The 16,749-nt window shown below is 51.0% G+C and overlaps 7 protein-coding genes across 7 annotated transcripts; 1 reads left to right on the forward strand and 6 right to left on the reverse strand.

Annotated features, from left to right (window-relative positions):
• Nucleotides 1-2: 2 nt before the first annotated feature.
• MYCFIDRAFT_173963 (uncharacterized protein) lies at nt 3-1,709 on the reverse strand (the record flags this gene model as incomplete). The annotated part of the gene is made up of 9 exons (XM_007927396.1): nt 3-117; nt 142-215; nt 242-260; nt 289-337; nt 364-588; nt 625-661; nt 694-858; nt 906-1,113; nt 1,144-1,709. The coding sequence occupies 9 exons, from the start codon at nt 1,707-1,709 to the stop codon at nt 3-5; spliced, it is 1,458 nt and encodes a 485-aa protein (XP_007925587.1).
• A 510-nt stretch (nt 1,710-2,219) lies between these two features.
• Nucleotides 2,220-2,939, reverse strand: MYCFIDRAFT_195958 (uncharacterized protein; the record flags this gene model as incomplete). Its single annotated transcript, XM_007927397.1, has 1 exon — nt 2,220-2,939. The coding sequence occupies one exon, from the start codon at nt 2,937-2,939 to the stop codon at nt 2,220-2,222; it is 720 nt and encodes a 239-aa protein (XP_007925588.1).
• A 1,082-nt stretch (nt 2,940-4,021) lies between these two features.
• Nucleotides 4,022-5,063, reverse strand: MYCFIDRAFT_83118 (uncharacterized protein; the record flags this gene model as incomplete). Its single annotated transcript, XM_007926190.1, has 3 exons — nt 4,022-4,421; nt 4,514-4,797; nt 4,854-5,063. The coding sequence occupies 3 exons, from the start codon at nt 5,061-5,063 to the stop codon at nt 4,022-4,024; spliced, it is 894 nt and encodes a 297-aa protein (XP_007924381.1).
• A 344-nt stretch (nt 5,064-5,407) lies between these two features.
• MYCFIDRAFT_214946 (uncharacterized protein) lies at nt 5,408-6,886 on the reverse strand (the record flags this gene model as incomplete). Its single annotated transcript, XM_007927398.1, has 2 exons — nt 5,408-6,590; nt 6,641-6,886. 2 exons carry the CDS (start codon nt 6,884-6,886, stop codon nt 5,670-5,672), a joined length of 1,167 nt encoding a protein of 388 aa, XP_007925589.1. The 3' UTR covers nt 5,408-5,669.
• A 206-nt stretch (nt 6,887-7,092) lies between these two features.
• On the reverse strand, nt 7,093-9,237 carry MYCFIDRAFT_214947 (uncharacterized protein; the record flags this gene model as incomplete). Its single annotated transcript, XM_007927399.1, has 2 exons — nt 7,093-8,687; nt 8,741-9,237. The coding sequence occupies 2 exons, from the start codon at nt 9,235-9,237 to the stop codon at nt 7,313-7,315; spliced, it is 1,872 nt and encodes a 623-aa protein (XP_007925590.1). The 3' UTR covers nt 7,093-7,312.
• A 359-nt stretch (nt 9,238-9,596) lies between these two features.
• MYCFIDRAFT_109529 (glycosyltransferase family 76 protein) lies at nt 9,597-11,029 on the reverse strand (the record flags this gene model as incomplete). The annotated part of the gene is made up of 2 exons (XM_007927400.2): nt 9,597-10,721; nt 10,760-11,029. Coding segments are annotated over 2 exons (1,395 nt in total), but the record flags the coding sequence as incomplete, so codon positions are not given.
• Nucleotides 11,030-12,102: 1,073 nt separating this feature from the next.
• MYCFIDRAFT_83122 (uncharacterized protein) lies at nt 12,103-14,758 on the forward strand (the record flags this gene model as incomplete). Its single annotated transcript, XM_007926191.1, is given in 5 exon segments — nt 12,103-13,786; nt 13,884-13,936; nt 14,041-14,080; nt 14,094-14,100; nt 14,740-14,758. 5 exon segments carry the CDS (start codon nt 12,103-12,105, stop codon nt 14,756-14,758), a joined length of 1,803 nt encoding a protein of 600 aa, XP_007924382.1.
• Nucleotides 14,759-16,749: the final 1,991 nt, after the last annotated feature.

The raw sequence follows: 16,749 nt of genomic DNA on the forward strand, positions 1-16,749 counted from the left end.
CATTATCCATATTCTTGCCCCTTAAGCATCGCCGACCAATCTTCCATGCCAGATACCAGCGATGCTGCGTGGTTCTCTCTGCGAGATGAATGCTCGCCACCGTGGAGATGTCTCATACTCCCGCTTCACTCATGCCCGCACCAGATCTGCGCGCTGCTGCCGTTGCCGCCATCTTTCACTGTCACCAGAAGAGACTTACCAGTTGCTGTAGCCATCTTTCAGCTCGAGCCTCCCCTCAGACTCCAATCTTGTCCCAAATGCTTGCTGCCAAACCGGCTCTTCTGCCACACACGAGCACACTCGAAGGATCTGAAAAGCGCTGTAATCCCCGTCAGTCCTGCAATGCCACCTTGATGATGCCACCCAATTTCTCCCATACACCGGGAGACCAAGGATTGTACCCACCAAGTGTTTTAGTGATGCGGCGTGCGTTCTGGTCGAAAGAACCGGGATGATTGATGTGAGAGTCGAACCTCCAAGTGTTCGAGTCGTCGTTGCGGGAGTGGCCGAGGGCGGAGGTCTCATTTCCTGGACGTCCATACATACACTTGTCGGTAGTCTCCTCCTTACCATCACCTTGGCCACGCACTAAATTAATGATGACAGTGGAAGGGCGAACAGCACGCAAATATGATCTGTCAGAAAGGTGTGCCGACGTGGACTAGAGCACGATCAGTGACTACCAACAAGCACGAACGGCAAGCAATGGCAATGGCAAGCACGTACAGCATCACGAATTATCAAAACGTGGGAGCAGTCACATTGAAGGCATGAGGGAAGTATCGCTTCTTTCTCGAACTCTGCATACTTCATGTCAATGGCCGTGACATTGTCACTTCGTCGATACGCAACTGCGTCCTATCCCGAATGATGGGAAAGCATCATTTCTCATCTTCTAATACCACACCAGAGTCGGCAATGCTGATTCTTGGAGATTGGATCGACTGCGACTGAATAGATGGCGAGCAGTTAGGTGGTGGCAACTCCTTCTTCGCAGCCTCGGACGACGATATGGCTGGCGACTGGACCGATGCCGTCTGCACTGGTGTTGACTGAAACAGCGTCGACTGAATACTGGGACTGCCGGTCCCGCTTTCTACATCATGGTCAGTACTAGGTCAGAAGACCGCATCGCAGTGCCACTCACTCCGTAGGTGCTCCGGAAGCGCCTTCCACCACTTGGCCGCGAGCCCATTCAACAGCGCACTGTTCTCGTTCCAGATATGTCTCCTCGATGAGGCCCAAACCGGATACTTCTCTTCCCACACCATTGTGTACTGCAGCACCAGAGCGAATATCCTCAGAGCGAACTCTAGACCACTGACGTGGTGATCGGCCTCGCGCAGCAGAAAGTAGATGATATGCAATCGGAAACGAGCAAGCCCGAAATCCTCGCAATTCATCGCAGCACGAACTCGCTTGAACTCCTCATCCAGCATCCCAAGAATCTGAAGCATGTCGGGAAGTTCACGTGTCTCCTCCACCGTGAAGGCTATCTCGCAGTACTCTCGCCACTCTGGACGCACTCGCTGGTGGCTGCGAATGAACTGCGGAAGCTTGTGGTAGGCCTCGCCCAGGGCTTTGTACTCATTGGCGAATTCATCGGCAGCAACGGTGTAGGCGCCCAGGTCCTGCTCACACAGCTGCTCTGTCACGAAGGAGTCTGAGTCGAAGAAGTAGTCTTGGTTGGAAATGGCCGTGGCGCCCATCCTGGCTGATACCTAGCTGAATGGATTTGGCTGGTTTTGCTATCTATTGCCTTTGTGTCGCTTCAAAGGCCTCGCAGGCTGTGGGCGCTTCGAGAAGTTGTTGTGTTGTTGAAGGACTAAAGAACAACTTTCAAATGCTGGTGCCTACGATGCTTAAATAGCCGTTGAAAGCAAGCAGTGTTTGCAGGTGAGTCGACTGTCGACTGTTTCGTGCGGCAGACTGAGACAGCGTGACAACAACAGACACGCGTGGATGAACGCGCAGCCGACCGACCACTCAGCTGGCGTGGAGTGAAGTTGACACCTGCATGTGACAGCCAAATCCGCATGTACGCAGTCTTCCAATGGAATATCGGAGCACGACAAAGGACTTTGAGAGCACGAATATGGTAACCGGCGGGCGATGACCAGATGGTAAGTCTTACTTCTTCCAAGTCAAGCTATCCTGCCGGCATCCGCCGCCGAACTGACCATTTTGCAGACGAGCTGCAAGCACGCGGACACCGCGCATCACCGCCGCTCGATCATTCCCACCTCGCGCTCCGAACCTCGCCGCCAGCTCTTTCGCCTGCGCGCCGGCACTCTCTCGTCTTCACTCCAGTCTAAGCTCATTTGACTTGCCACCTCACTACCGTCTCTGCCAGCGCTCACTGCCATCATCACCGCCTCATCTTCACTCATCACAGCGCCACTTCTGAGCCATCCTTGCACTTGCGGCAGCTCGAGCAACCAGTCCCTCAACAATCGAAACTTCTCCGCGCCATCTTCAGGCCGCAATGCCAATTTATACTCCCCACCATCCTCAAACTGCGCCCCAGCATCCAACGCTTCACTAAACCGTCGATGCATCACATCCACACACTTCTTCAAAGCAACAAGCTGATCAGCCAAAGCCTCTAACACTTCCCCCATCGTCTGCAACGCCACTTCCGCATCTTCGATATCGAAATTCTCGAGATTATTTTCCGCCACTCGACACAAATTTCGCATGTCGACAAGATATCCTATCAGGTCCGGATCATGGTCGTGCTCTGAAGAAATCGTAAAAGCTTTCAGACAATCTTTCTGCTCGGTTGAAGAGATGTTCGATCGGAGTTGTAAGGGTAGCGCATGGTATTCCAGTCCGAGGTCGAGGTACTTGATATCTGTCGCTGCGAGTTTTTGGCACAGTGTTCCGCGTTGGTGGGAGAGGTGAGATATTCTTTCTGCGGTTGGTGATCTTGTACCCATTTTTTTTTCTTGCGAGCTTGCGGTTCTGTCGTCAAGCAGCGGCTGTGGTTTTTTTTTTAAAATAAATGTGACGTGATGAACGTTCGTTCGTGCCTAACAAGGGTTGGTGTGTGTGTGTGTGTGTGGTAAGAGTTTCAGAAATGTCTTTCTAAATCACAACATTTGTAAAACAACGTCGATTCTTCTTCTTGTCTCCGAAATTCCGAGCTGCATCGCGAACTTTACACAACCAACGCCTTTTGTTTATAGAAAACAAAAATTTTTTATCTTGGCATGAGTGAAGGGCGCTCACGGCATCGGTCGGGCCGGGAGTACGAGATGTGTGTGACGAGTACTGTGCGAGCTGGAGAGTAATTTTTTTTTGTTCACTACTGGAGCGCGGGTCATTCGCATATTCCAAACGTGGTTAAGAATTCTGTGCTATTCTTCCGTAGCTGGCTTGTGTGGCTGGGGCATGTGTGTGCTATTTAAAAGAAGAAATCTTTTGTACGACGTTGACCATTTCGGAACGTCCAGTAGACGGATGACTTGGCGAGGAGGGACTGTGTTTGTTTTTGGTATCGGCACATGGATGGGGCGAGCGGTGTGCAGATGAGGACAGAAACTATGGAATGCAGTGGAGGAGTTGAGGGAGATATTGGTGGTGTTGAGAGGTTTGCGGAACGAAAAAAAAAAACGAAAACAACAGGCATGAAGTGGAATTGTGGAAGTTGGTGAAACGTAGTGTCATGGATGCTTTATAGAAGATGCGACTAGAATATAATACTTCGATTCGAACGCCTGTGGCAAAGTCCCTTCCGCAGGTAGAACTATCAGCTTCGATGCGACCGACCTTGGCTCCTAATCTCGCACCAAGCGGAAACGCTCAGGATGATGACTTCTTGCAGTGCGAAATATGAATTCACAGCAATCGTGGTCCAACCTTTGGTAAGCGCGATGGATAAAAGCCCTGCATCCGATATCGTCTCTAGGACTGATCATCATCCTCAGCAACCTGCAGAACCTCTCGATCCTCACTACTTGGAGTTGGATAATATCCAAGCTTGTCATAAAGCACATCCTCGACCTCGATCCCTTCCTGCCTAGCCATACGGCGGATTGGAGGATGTGTAGCCAAGACTGAAGCTCGCTCGAAGACCGGATCGATCTGACCTTCCCACTGCACAACGAAGCTTGCCTTGAAGTGTGATAAGCTTGATTTGGAGGCCCTCGAATTTTCTCTTGTCCAAAACAAAGCCAGAATCAGAGAAACCGCCGTCGTAGTTGTAGACGTGTGTTTCGTAGACTGGGTGGAAACTATCTGGGATCACTAGATTGAAGGATTTGAGCGTAGCATGATTCTCGAGAATCTGTTTGACGCGCTTGACGCTCGCGAGCTGGTTGAATTGCTTCCAGCCTTTTCGTGGTTTGAGTCCCATCTCAGTGAGGATGGTGAGCTGCATATCCAAGACTCGGGTTCGTCGTTGGATTTGAAGTCGTGGACTTTGCCGGACCACGGAACATGGATGGCGATTTTGCGGATTAGACGTTGGTTGCGTGGGCGAATCTGGTCAAGCCAGGTGGCAAGTGCATACCATCCCTTGACGCTGGTGAAGCGGAACTCGTTCTGGCCGTAGAAAATGGGTGATGCTTCCTCGTAGACCTGCTTGCAGACTCGGAGAAAGCGGAGACGGCGCTGGATGTCATACTTATACCGCTTCAGATGATGTTCGCGAGCTTTTTCATTGCCTTCCCAGAAGACGGTGGTCTTAGCAGAGAGCTCGACGTAAGCTGGATCGAGGACGAGCGCAAGCTCATAAATCTTATTGCGCAATTCTGGTGACAGGTCGAGGAAGGATATAGCTGGTGGCTTTGCAGGCTGTAGTACTAGTATGTCAGTGTTTGATTGTTTCCGACATGCGAGCAATGACTTACGTGCGGCTTGGAGAACTTCCGCTCGCCATATAGCTTGCGGGACTTGGAATAGGGTTGGAGGGAAGTGCGATCCCACTCGTAGCGCTTGACCGACACCGCGCCAACGGGGTCGACACTCCTTACAATGCTAGTCCAGGTTCCGTTGCAGACATTCATCGGAGGCTGTGGCGCATTCGAGTCCTGCAGAGCTTTTCTGGCCTGTTTGGACATTGTTGTCGATCTATTGGTATGCTTGCGACTGTGATTGTAGTTAAGGTAGTTGATGTAAATCTTGCTATTGCAAGGTGTAGGTAGCGCAAGGTTGAGTGATTATATAGGAAGTGAGACGAAGGTTGATTGCGCTAGTAGCTTGGTCCGAGCTCCCGCCATTTGCATGTGCTAGCACGGGCCTTGATCTTGTGACGACTTGGCGCGCGTGAAACGTAGTTCAGAAGACACGACACTATTATACACGTAAGTGTACAGCAAACATAGCAAACATATTGTGCTCGTAGCAAGCAATAACGCACCTGAATAGCCTTGGTTTTGAATGTAGTAGAGAGGATGAGGGATAGTTATTAGTCATGATTACGTGGTCTACGACAGAGGTTTGCCGCTTATCGACTCGTGATGGCCTCTTGCGAAGACTACCAAGTCGCAAAGCTCTCGAGAAAATACATCAAACCGAAATGCAAGAATTGCTACCTGAAGCGCAGCGTCTCAATCGCTCTGCTGTCAGCAGCTGTAGATACGCGAAGCGGTTCTGCTTTTCTTCGCGTAGTTCCACTTCATGTCTGCAACTCTCGTCCTGAGAATTCTGCAAAGAAACCCAGAATCTCAATAAGGACTCGCCAACCAGTCAGCCTCTTCGTCATCTCCCTCAATCTCGCGGATCTCTTCCCCATTCTTCAACTCAACTGGCCAACGACCCAACTTATCGTACGCCACATCGAAAACCTCATATCCCATACGTCGGGCCCACTTGCGGGTGTCGAGATGATATGGCAGCACAAAGTCTCGATAGCTGTTCGAGAGGTCGACGTTAGAGTCGCCGTTAGGAAGGTAGTAGGCAAAGCCACCGTGGAGTCGGACTAGGCGAACCTTGAGATTCTGGAATGCAGCTGGATCGAGGAGGAAGTCGTAATCCAAGTACGGAAATGGATCGTCAATGGGCTGAGCCGGCGTAAAGGTGTCTGGCATGATCAGAGTGAACTCGGCAAGGTTTTTTCCGTGCTCTTCCAACGTCGACTTGACGCGCTCCTCGCAGAGATCTCCTCCCCAATTGTAGTGAGGGCGACGCAGACCCCAGTTGTGGACTACGCGAGTCATGTATGCCAGAGTGCCTTTTGACTCTCCGAGGTTCTCCTTGAAGTTGTCTTCCGTGTTGCCGCTAATAGTGATATGCATGGCAATCTTACGAAGACAGGACACATTATATGTGCCCATCGTGAAGAGGAAGCGCTCCAGGATATACAAGCCTCGAACGCTAGTGAACCGAAACTCATGCTCGCCATAGAAGATGGATGCAGCTTCCTGCTGGATCTGCTTGCAGGTACGGAGCAGTCGAAGTGTCGGGGCGATCTTGTGGCGGTATCGCTTGACGTGGAAGATCTGCGCATGGCCGTTGCTCTCGCGGGCTCGGTTTGTCTTGGCGGACAGCTCAATGTAGGTAGGGTCATGGATAAGCGCCAGTCTGTAGACTCGGTTGCGGAGCTCCGGGGGTAGATCGAGAAACGACCGATGCATCGGCTGAGAAGACTAGGAAATCGTCAGATGTTGTCTAACAAGAAGCTACTAAGACTGCTTACGTGTGGCTTTGAAAACTTGCGCTCCCCATAGAGCTTCTTGAAGTGGGCGTATGGGCGAAGCGAGGTCTTGTTCCATTCATGGCGCCGAACAGAGTCGGTACCTTGTTCATCCTTGCGAACGACGATGCTGGACCAGACTCCGTCGCAGACATTCATCGGGTGAGGTGGTGTGTCCTTCTTCTTGTCCTTATGGGTACTCTCCGTGCGCATTGCTGCGGCTTTCTTGGTGTGCTTTCGGGACGGCATGCTAGGCGAGTGGATATGCACACGAGGTGGTTGGTGCGGATGTCGCGTCTCGGATGTGTAATGCAGAGTCGAGTGTTTATATACAGAAGGACGGCGACTGTTTAGCGCGGAGGACGCGGTCTGAGCTCCCTCCCTGTTTGCATGTGTGCAAGGGCACGGACTCGAATCTAGCCATCACATGGCGGCTGTGAAGCTTCGTAGTGAATGAGGCCCTCAAGAGATGTCACTATTATACACATGAGCACTTAGCAAACGGATTTGGCTTTCAACAAAGCACATGGTGCGTGCGACCGAGTCCGTGGTCACATGCAGGCCTTCTGTGGCATCTTCCATGCTGGAGAAACCGCAACCCAGGCCAGCCTACAAAGGGCGATCCCTGTCCGTGGAACCCTTTCATCTGAGAACGGTTGTCATAGACGGCTCTTCTTATGTGTGCTGATCATGGGCTTGCGCTCGACTGCCCAACACATAAAGCACCGGTCTCGCCACCTCTTGACCTTCAACTGGTACCATCATCATGAAGCTTTCATGAATCAACATCCTGCCACCGACTTGAGCGACAAACTGTTCAGTCCACTGATCGCTGGACCATATACTGTCAGGTGCAGGGACCGCTTGTCTCGCTGTCGCAACAAGACTGAGAAGATCCCGTGCTTGTTCCAGTTCCTGCGCCAATAGCTCCGCTTCGACGTTGACCTTGGTGCCCTGGCAATACTCTGGTAGTTCAAAGCCAAAGGCAATTTGACAATAGCAGATGAGCAACACGAACATGTCTTCCTCCCATCCAGCTTCCCGCAACTGACTAAGATCTGGTGTACCAGCATTGGCCACGATGCCATCAACGAAGGCCCGGGCAGCCTCGACACTGTGTCGCCCGAGCAACTGCAGTAGCCCGTCCAATGTCGTGATAAATGGTCCGGTGGGTAGAGGCTGTGGATGAGGAAATTCAGTGAGGAGCAGTGAGCGTAGATAGTCTCGAAGGCCGCCGATTACGGACTCCAATATCTCAATTTGTGAATTACGATAGATCTGTGCTTGCTGCTGTCTAGCATTCAAGGGTGGACGATCCGGTGTGCTCGATTGCAGCTTTTGCAGCTTTGGCGCCATCGACGTTACTATCATGCGGGTGATGTGAGGCAGATAGTGTCTGCTAGTGCTGGTGTCGTCAATGAGAGACTGCCGTGGATGATCAATGAAGTCAAAAGGTAGTCGCCGCTCGAAGCGGATCATGTACGCCAGGAGCTCTAACAGAGGTGCTGGCAATTGCTGGAAGACGTCGGCTGGAGATGGCTCATGGGCACTTATGCGCTTGAGGCCGAAGGTTGCTCTCTCGCTGCTCCATTGACCCTGTGTATCAAAGTAGCCAGGCTGAACATGGCGAATGTCGTGCTGCAGGCGGTCGGATGGCGGCTTGAGCGTCATGAGGACTTTGTCGTTCGGATTATCTCGTAAGCAGAAGCCATAGCCTAGTAGTAGCTCGTCGTTACCCTTTGGGCCATAGTTGTTGAGAATTTCGGAGCCAGTCTCGGCGCCATCAGTCGTTGCCATTGTGAAAAGGCCAGGGTCAAAGGTCCAATCGACTTTCGCATCGTGGCTGTGATTGGGAATGTCGAGCACGGGAAACAAGACTGGGAAGTCCAGATGCTCGGAAGAAGCGCGAGACAGGTCGAGCAAGACCGTCTGCCTTCTGCCGTCGGGGCCTGATTTGTATGCAGCCCAATACTTGCTGTCGTGTGGGTGTAATGCTCGTGACGAGAAACTCCTGGAGGTGAAGATTGTGACAGCCCATTTGTAGAGTTGCCTGAAAGAAGAATCAAAAGGATGTCTCACCTACCTTAGCTGCAAGCCACTCACCAGCTGTACGGCGTGACGTCTATTCCGGCTTTACTGATCATGGCTGTGCCGGTAGAATAGTTTCCTTGGTGCATCGCAAGGCGGGCTTTGTAGGTGAAGAAGACATCGGTGTCTTCTAGCCAGGCCAAGTCATCCGCATCGAACCAGAAGGGTGTTCCATGCTCGCTGGTCGGAGGCGGCAGGGTGTCCAAGTACGGTCTCCAGAATGACTCCTCGCTGTGAAGGAAGTGATGCATGAGGTAGAAGTAGCCCATGGCCTGAGGCGACAGTCCGCGACTTCTGAAGACCGCGAAGCTGTCGTCGACAAGCGCATTGAGACTTGAGAGCGCGAGCGAGTGTGGAACGGTGCATATGCGCGAGTCTGGCGCGAGATCCGAAGCCGCGCGACAGTGCACCCCTCGCTCGGCATTGTACTCAATCCTCACGCCTGGATTCAGATATCCTCCGTGGTTGGTGAACCATTGGCGGAGACTGTCCAACCGATCGTGTGAAGCCATTATTGTGTTCACCCCGTGTATCGCAGACCAGACCAGGCAATGACGACGCAGGAGTTTTTAGAGTTGAGCACACGCCCTGGCCATCTCCCGATCCGATCCGATCCGATATCTCGACTCGCGCCACCAAGCCCGCCAAGGTTGCCATTTGAGTGCACGACTACGCCATGAGGTGCTTATCAGTTGACGATGCAGGATAGTGGGAATTTGTAGGCGATGAGGGGGAGTGTGGGAAGAGACATGAGCGTTATGATGAAAGTTTGAGATTCAGCCGAGGAATTTTTATATAATTTTGCATACCCGTTCGATGCATCTTTCGCTCTGTCTTTTTTTCTTCTCTTCATGTGCATGCGAAGGTCAGTTCAAGCTGGCGGCATGAATGAAGCATACAGTCCCCCTTGAATCATGGCGTACATAACCGAAGCTCTGACCAGCCATTGAGCGTTCCCGGCGAAGAAGCGCATGGCAGCGCTAGGATTTTGAGCGGAAGGTGCAGGAGCATGCATGGCGCACGCGAGCAGAATATACCATACCGGATATCCCGATGATATGCGATTGATGATCTGGACGTGAAAGCTCGTCAAAGCCAAAGCTGCCAAGAGCACTTGAGGCAGCGCAAATCTTGCCATGTGGTGTGAAAATGTTTGCTTCTCTTGGGCAGTGATGACGGGCGGCGCACGGGTTGCATCGTCTACGGTGTTGAGGCCATCAGCGAGCTTGTCCATCTGTGCCTTATTCATGGCAACCCATCCTGTACTGAGAAGCACGAGCAGCATTGGCGTGGCTAGAGCAAATAAGGGGATATTGGACAATGTCCAGTATCGCAGGAACCCAACATTCCAGTAGTGTGCCTGGACAAATGTGTAGATGCTTGGTGGGATTTTCGTGCACCATGGTCTGCTATTGCCGCCTGTGCAGTACTCCAGATATGCTTCGAACTGAGGGATGGCATAGCCGATTGCGACTGAGGCACCACCCGTCAGCACGCCAAAAAGTCGGAGCATGTCCGTTGGTGTTCTCTCTCGCAGTACTCTTGGTAATTCTGGGAGGTAGAGGACGGCATCCCAGGCGAACATGATTCCACTCAAGAGGCCATTGCCGCGCACCATAGTAGCCGTCCCGAAGAGGACGCCGCTAGCGATAGCCCAGGCGGCAGCGTGAAGACCTGATGATGGATCCTGTCTGGACACCCATCTCCAGCTCGCCAAATAGCAAAATGATCCTGCGAAGTTCGTCAAAGCAAAGAAGCTTTCGCCATAACTCGCTGACAGAAATAGACCGCCAGGAGATACAACATGGAGGCAGGCTGTGGTAAAGGCAACACGTCGCTTCCTCTCATGGCTGGCAGGAATTAAGTCGTAGGTCAGCTGATAGAGGATAACGACAGCCAGGAAGTGCGAAATATGCGAGAGAGCAATTCCGGCAGTTGCGTGCCTTAAGAGGGCACAATGGATATGAGTGAAAGGAAAGACTGGAACTGTACTTAGCTTTGGTCCTGCTGAGCCGTGTGTTTGATGGAGGACACACCTCTTGCGATCTGGGAGGTGATTCTGGCGGAGAAGCGACTGAAAGCCCATTCCTGCTCAAACAAATGACCTCGTGCCGACGAACTGGCAAAGTAGATTGCATCCCATCTGGTTAGCTTCGAAACAAGCTTCTCGAAGCAAGAGCGCGAGAGTGCTTGGTATTGCTGGAGAAGGATGTGGGTAGAGGTGTCGTAGCCAGGACCCGGACTCAGAAGGGCGATCAGTAGGAGTAGAGACTTCCACAAACAGAAGAAGGCTCCAAGTCGCCGAATGCGTGTTTCGGCGGTATGCTTGTTCCTGGAGCCTCGTGGCTTGTTTGCTGGCTTTGTGCCTGCATGCATGATAGCCACATGTAGAGTCGCGCGCGCGCTGTGTGTGCATGTAGCTGTAGCCACGATGTGCAGAGAGCTGTTGGACGGTCTCACCAGACCTCAGACGGACGCCGGGGCGGGGCGGGGCGAGCCGCGTTTCGAACGACAGCCACTCGCGAACCATACACGCCACGAGTTCGTCTCAAGCAGAAGGCAATTCGGCGCCGGCTCGCTACACTGTGCGTGGTGCGACTTCGACAGCTTTACGGCGTGCCGGGTCGCATGGCATGGCATGGCATGGCATGGCCTTGCAGTGCTGTCAGATGAGAAATTTCGTCTCCGGCGTCTTCAAGGATGGATCGGTGTCGGCCTGCGTGGAAAGGAGAGCGCAGTAGTAGTAACATCGGTCTATCGGCGGCGGAGGGACCAGGAATCGCCGTCTTGGTGTGGACTGGGTGAGGTGCAGCTCAGAAATGGGCATCCGGATAAAAGCACGCGGCCGTTCCGGGAATGTGTGACGGTGGAGGGATATCCTAACCACTCGTGGTGCGCTTTGTACTCGGGCGGCGGATGTTGATGCTGACCCGGGCGCCGCATTATTGTGCTACACGAAACAAAGAGTGGCCTGATTGCAAACAGTAGCTTTCTGTTTCTGCGCTCCATTGGTGACCCGCATCACTGCTACACTCGTTACTACTTTCGCTGCGAGACGGAGAGATCGGATCGCTGTGCTGCGCCATGCCCGCCGCGCCGATCAACTCTTGAGCCACGTCAAGGATCCGTAGAGGTAGAGGCTGACCAGGGCGGGAGGAACGCGGCACATCGTGCGCCGTATACGACGACTCCTCCTGTCCACTGTCCACCAAAGCGAGCCCTTCCACACGTCAGACTGCTGCTGTTCGCTTCTATTCATCCTGTCCGCCTGAAGCGCGCCCCTAATTCCTTCCACTGCACACCCACACCCGCACCCACCCCATGCCTCAGCTCCCGGGTGACTACTGCCATTTCCACCCAGCCTGCCATGTAATAGCATGGCAGCCACGGCCGAGACGACGACGACTCCAGCGCATGCAGCGCATCCCCAGCAGACCTGGTCACGATGGACGCCCTCGCTCCCCATCAGCGTCCTAGACATGCTGAACCCATTTGCCGGGAACAGCAACACCGATCCGAAACATACATCCAAAGAAGTCGAACCCGAGACAGATGTTGCTCTGAAGCGACCCATCCTTTCCGCCGTCCAATTCGACGCCGGCCCGCCGTCGCCGACGAGGAGCAACGGATCAGTCATGTTTGCGGAGCCAGATACGCGCAGTACCAGTGATGACTCGCGTGAGGGTAGTGTCGATGGTGTCACGCGAAGATTGAAGAAGAGCAGTCGCCCCAAGACCATGTTCAGCATATGCCATCCACCTCCCGAATCGAGAATGAAGCAGAAGCTGCACCGACGACCGAGGGCGCTTTTGCAATTGCACAGACTACAAGCAGCAAAGCGACCTTTACCGGCATTGGAGGTGATCCCTTCAGCGAACTTTAGCATTCGCCTGACTCGAGCCATCACGAAAGTGATCAAGGCGAGACATGCAATGTGCCCGAACGATCTGGTTGTCCTCAAGGCGGAGAAGTACAGTACAGAGGAGGCCGACGAGGAGCAAGAAGCTCGAGATGTTGTGGGGCTGATATGCAAAGGTCGCAAGGATGAGGAAAAGGCCAATGCGGGCAAAATGTTTATTCACATGGCGTCAGGTAGAATATGGGAGGCATATGCGACTGCCATTGGTGGCTATGAGTGTTGTACAGTGGACGAGCACGGTTTGGAGACGAAAGTACGCTGGGTTCCGAAGAAGAACAAGGATGGCAGCAAGACCGATAAGCACGGCTTCAGACGATTCAACTTCAGCACAATATCACCAAACAGTCGACGTCACCCTGTGATTGCGACCTTGTCGAAATCGGGATTAGACGTGAACGACACCTACAAGCTGCCCGACGCGGCAGCCGCCACCCCGCTCAGTACGCCCAAACTCGAGACGACGATCCTGGAGAACGCCATGGACGATGATGCTGGAGGCAAGGAACTTGAGACTGACGATACGCTGCGCGAAATCATTTCGGTGACTGCCATCTGGGTTACGTTCAAGGAGGGCTGGTCACCAAGCTTCAGATTCGACGGTAAACAGAAGGACCATCTCGAAGTGACTGCAGAGTCGCCCCGAAAATCTTTCGCCAGCCCAGTCGCTACGCCTCCAGGATCCCCCGCAAACATGCCCATCGACAAGCGTGGCAGCCTCAAAAGTATGGGATCTGGTATTATGCGAAGAGCGAGCGTGCTCAGTCGAAGCAATCGCAGCAATCGCAGCAGCATCGCTTCAATGCCAGAAGCCGAGCCGAACTCGCCTACACCTAGTCGGAGCGCCAGTGTGAATGCCGGTAGGGTCGGTCGCGCACGTGCAGACTCTTCCAGTACAGTGCTAGTTCATCGTGCGGCAAGCAACAGGCGCAAGAAGAATGAACCAAGCAGCTTCCGACCAGATCTGGTCCTCGGCAACGATCTGCACGAGACTTCCAGAGAAGATCTGGCGCGGGAGTTTAACGGCACCTCGGAAGCGAAGAAACAGCCGCCACAGCTACAACAGTCACCTCTTGCCAACGTAGAAATCCCGGATAGCACACCGACGGTAGAGGGCACCGTAGCCGTCACGAAGACCGCAGATGGTGCAGCGACACCGACCAAAAGACTTTCAAGATCGGTCACACCGCCTGAGAAGATGGGACATAGGGCGTCCACGACGACGGACGAGACGATGAATAGCGCTGTACATCGGCTTCAACATCTTCATCATGCACAACCTACGATACCTAAGAGTACGCAAAAGCCGAAGAAAAGCAAATGGAGGAAACTTTTTTGCGGCGTATCAAAGGCTTAATGCAACTACGCTTCGCATTAATGTATTACTACCTAATGTCAGAAAAGCCAGAGAGCCAATTCACAGAGTGTGTGCGCGTGTAGTAAGTGTAGTCTGCTTGCGGACTATCAAGACCTGTACTGCACATAGTGCGACTACCAGGCGTAGCGGTGCACAGAATGCAGAATGCAGAATGCAGAAAGTGTCTGTGCTGAAGCCATGAAAAATTCCATTCCCACCCTTTGCTCTGTTTCCCAGATCCGCACGATGCATTTAACTACTTAGAGCCTGTCCTCTTCGTAATCCAATCTGCACGTAATCTAAGCGATATTTAACAATATTCAATATTATTGAATATTGTCGATAGGATTGCGGTGCGTGTGCTATAGACAACGGCTATTTAATAGCCCCTTTCTAAGTGCAATCTTCTTAATCGAATATAGACCTCCGCGGCTTCCGGGGTAGCGCTTTTAGCACTAAATATAGCCTCCGAAGGGCTCTTCGATAGGATTAACGACCGTACGTTGCAATCGAGGTTAAGGGTAGTATATAGAACGAGAATAGCGCAAGTCGACGCGTAGAGTAAGGGGCAGGCGTATTAGTCGGAGGGCTTCGTACGATATAGGTTTCTCGGAGGTATATAGAAATCGAGCTTCTTACTATAATTGTTAGCAATAATAGATACTATCGACCGCTAGTAGATCGTTAAGCGTAACGTTATCTTTACCTTCGGAATACTAGCGATACTGCTATATTAAATAGCCGTTTCTTAGCTACCTAGAGTACGCACTTTATACCTAGACTACGATAAAGGCGAAGCCTTTACCGCATCGTTATTAACCGAAGATGCCTCGCGACGGTTATATAGGTATATACGCTTCTATTTAGATGCGTTTACGTACCTGTTTTAGCTTATTAAACCGTACCTAAAGCGCGGTTAGCATATTAGCAAAGAATAGAAAGTAGTAATATTCTTATACGCCTTTGTAACTAATAGCTATACTCGAGACCTAGCCGAAGCCTTCTACTACTCGGTTAATAATTATAGACGCGTAATATAGGAGGTTATAGCCGCTATAATAGAGGTGTATCTAGCAGTCGTTACTCGAGCTAGTATAGACGATAGTCTAGCGATTAAGGCGAAGGGTCGGAAATACTAGCCTTTCTTTAAGGACGCAGTTAGTACGCTAGACGGCTCTTATATACTAGTATACGTACTAGTTAACTAACAAGCGGCCTTCCGTAACCGTAAGGGCACACTATTACAGAATGTATTAGCGGTAGTAGACTATAATATAAGGTTTACCTTTATTCTTACTAGATAGGAGGGGTTAGCTTACGACGGCCGTATACTTAATAATGCTCGGTCTTATTATAGCTTTAGTACGCTAGAAGGACGATATTATCTCGCGGATGCTAGCTATCTAAACAACGCGCTATATATAGTGCTATATAGGGGTATAAGGTATTATTTGCGTAAGCAATTCCTATCGTCGATAAAGCTAGCGGATTATAAGGAGCTATTTAACCTACGCTATAGTTCTCTTCGTAACGTAGTAGAGCGTACGTTCGGTATAATAAAGCGACGCTTTCGCATCTTCGAGAGTGCGCCGTAGTATAATATTCGCTCGCAAATAGCTATAGTATACGCTGCTACTACCCTCTATAATATCCTCTAAGATATAGGTATAAAGGCGATAGACAACTTTAAACTAGAGGCTAACGAGACTAACGATAGGCTATTCGACGATGCCGCCGCCGCTACTAAAGAAGACAATAGTATTAAAGGACCGATAGATAGGCTAAGAGATGCTATTACGCTAGAAATGTAGCGACAATATTAGATATACTTAGCGGAGCGAGGTAATAAGATAGGTAATAAGGTAGACGAGGCAGATTAACCGCGCAAAGAAGTTATAGAACAGGCGGACGTTCGTTATATTCGATAGAAATATTAAGAATCTTAGTCGTTACTTAGATGCAGCTGTTTTGTATAGGGTTTCTCGTATCTATAGTGCAATGCTCGACTTCCTACTATTCTTAGAAAATCTATATAATATAACTTCTAGCCGAGAAATATAGTTTTATATTAGAATCTCAGATAGTGCTAAAACTATACTAAAATCTATCGATATAAAGATATTAAAAAAAAGCTATATTCGAGAATAGCTAACTAATCTAACCTATTAGTATTTCGGCTTAGGACAACGATTTAAACTCCTCTAAATACTTATTAACTAACGCTATCGATATAGCCTGCTGCGCGTCTAGCGGTACGCCGAGGAAGATATTAACTATATCGCCGTCGTCCGCCGTCGTTATCTTACGACATAACAGACGCTTTTGCCTCAAAGTTAGGTCCTAAAGCTCCTTATATCTAGCGACGAATTCCGGCGAGAAAACTAGTCGAGACAACGCGCGCCCTAGCGGCAACAGTATTACTATTATCTCTGCCGTACGATATATCGCCGTTACGATATTATCGACTGTCTGCTATGTCCGGTTCTAAGCCTCTAAGCGGCGACGTTTAGCTTCTACGTTAGCGTTATAGATTACCCGCTTTCGAGTATAAATATCGTCCTTTAGAGTGTCCGCCTTACTCTCGGTTATTATAGGAGCTAGATTAGACACTAGAGAAGGAATTAGACTATTAAGCATCGCTTCTATAGATAAAACATGCTCTCCGGTAGCAGTAGTGTCGCTAAATAGCTAATCTAGCTCGACTAAGAACAGAAGCGGCTTCTTTAGGAATTTCTTCGCCCTTAAATAGAT

This window comes from Pseudocercospora fijiensis (assembly GCF_000340215.1).
Source record: "Pseudocercospora fijiensis CIRAD86 unplaced genomic scaffold MYCFIscaffold_3, whole genome shotgun sequence".
In the NCBI taxonomy this organism is placed as follows: Eukaryota; Fungi; Ascomycota; class Dothideomycetes; order Mycosphaerellales; family Mycosphaerellaceae; genus Pseudocercospora; species Pseudocercospora fijiensis.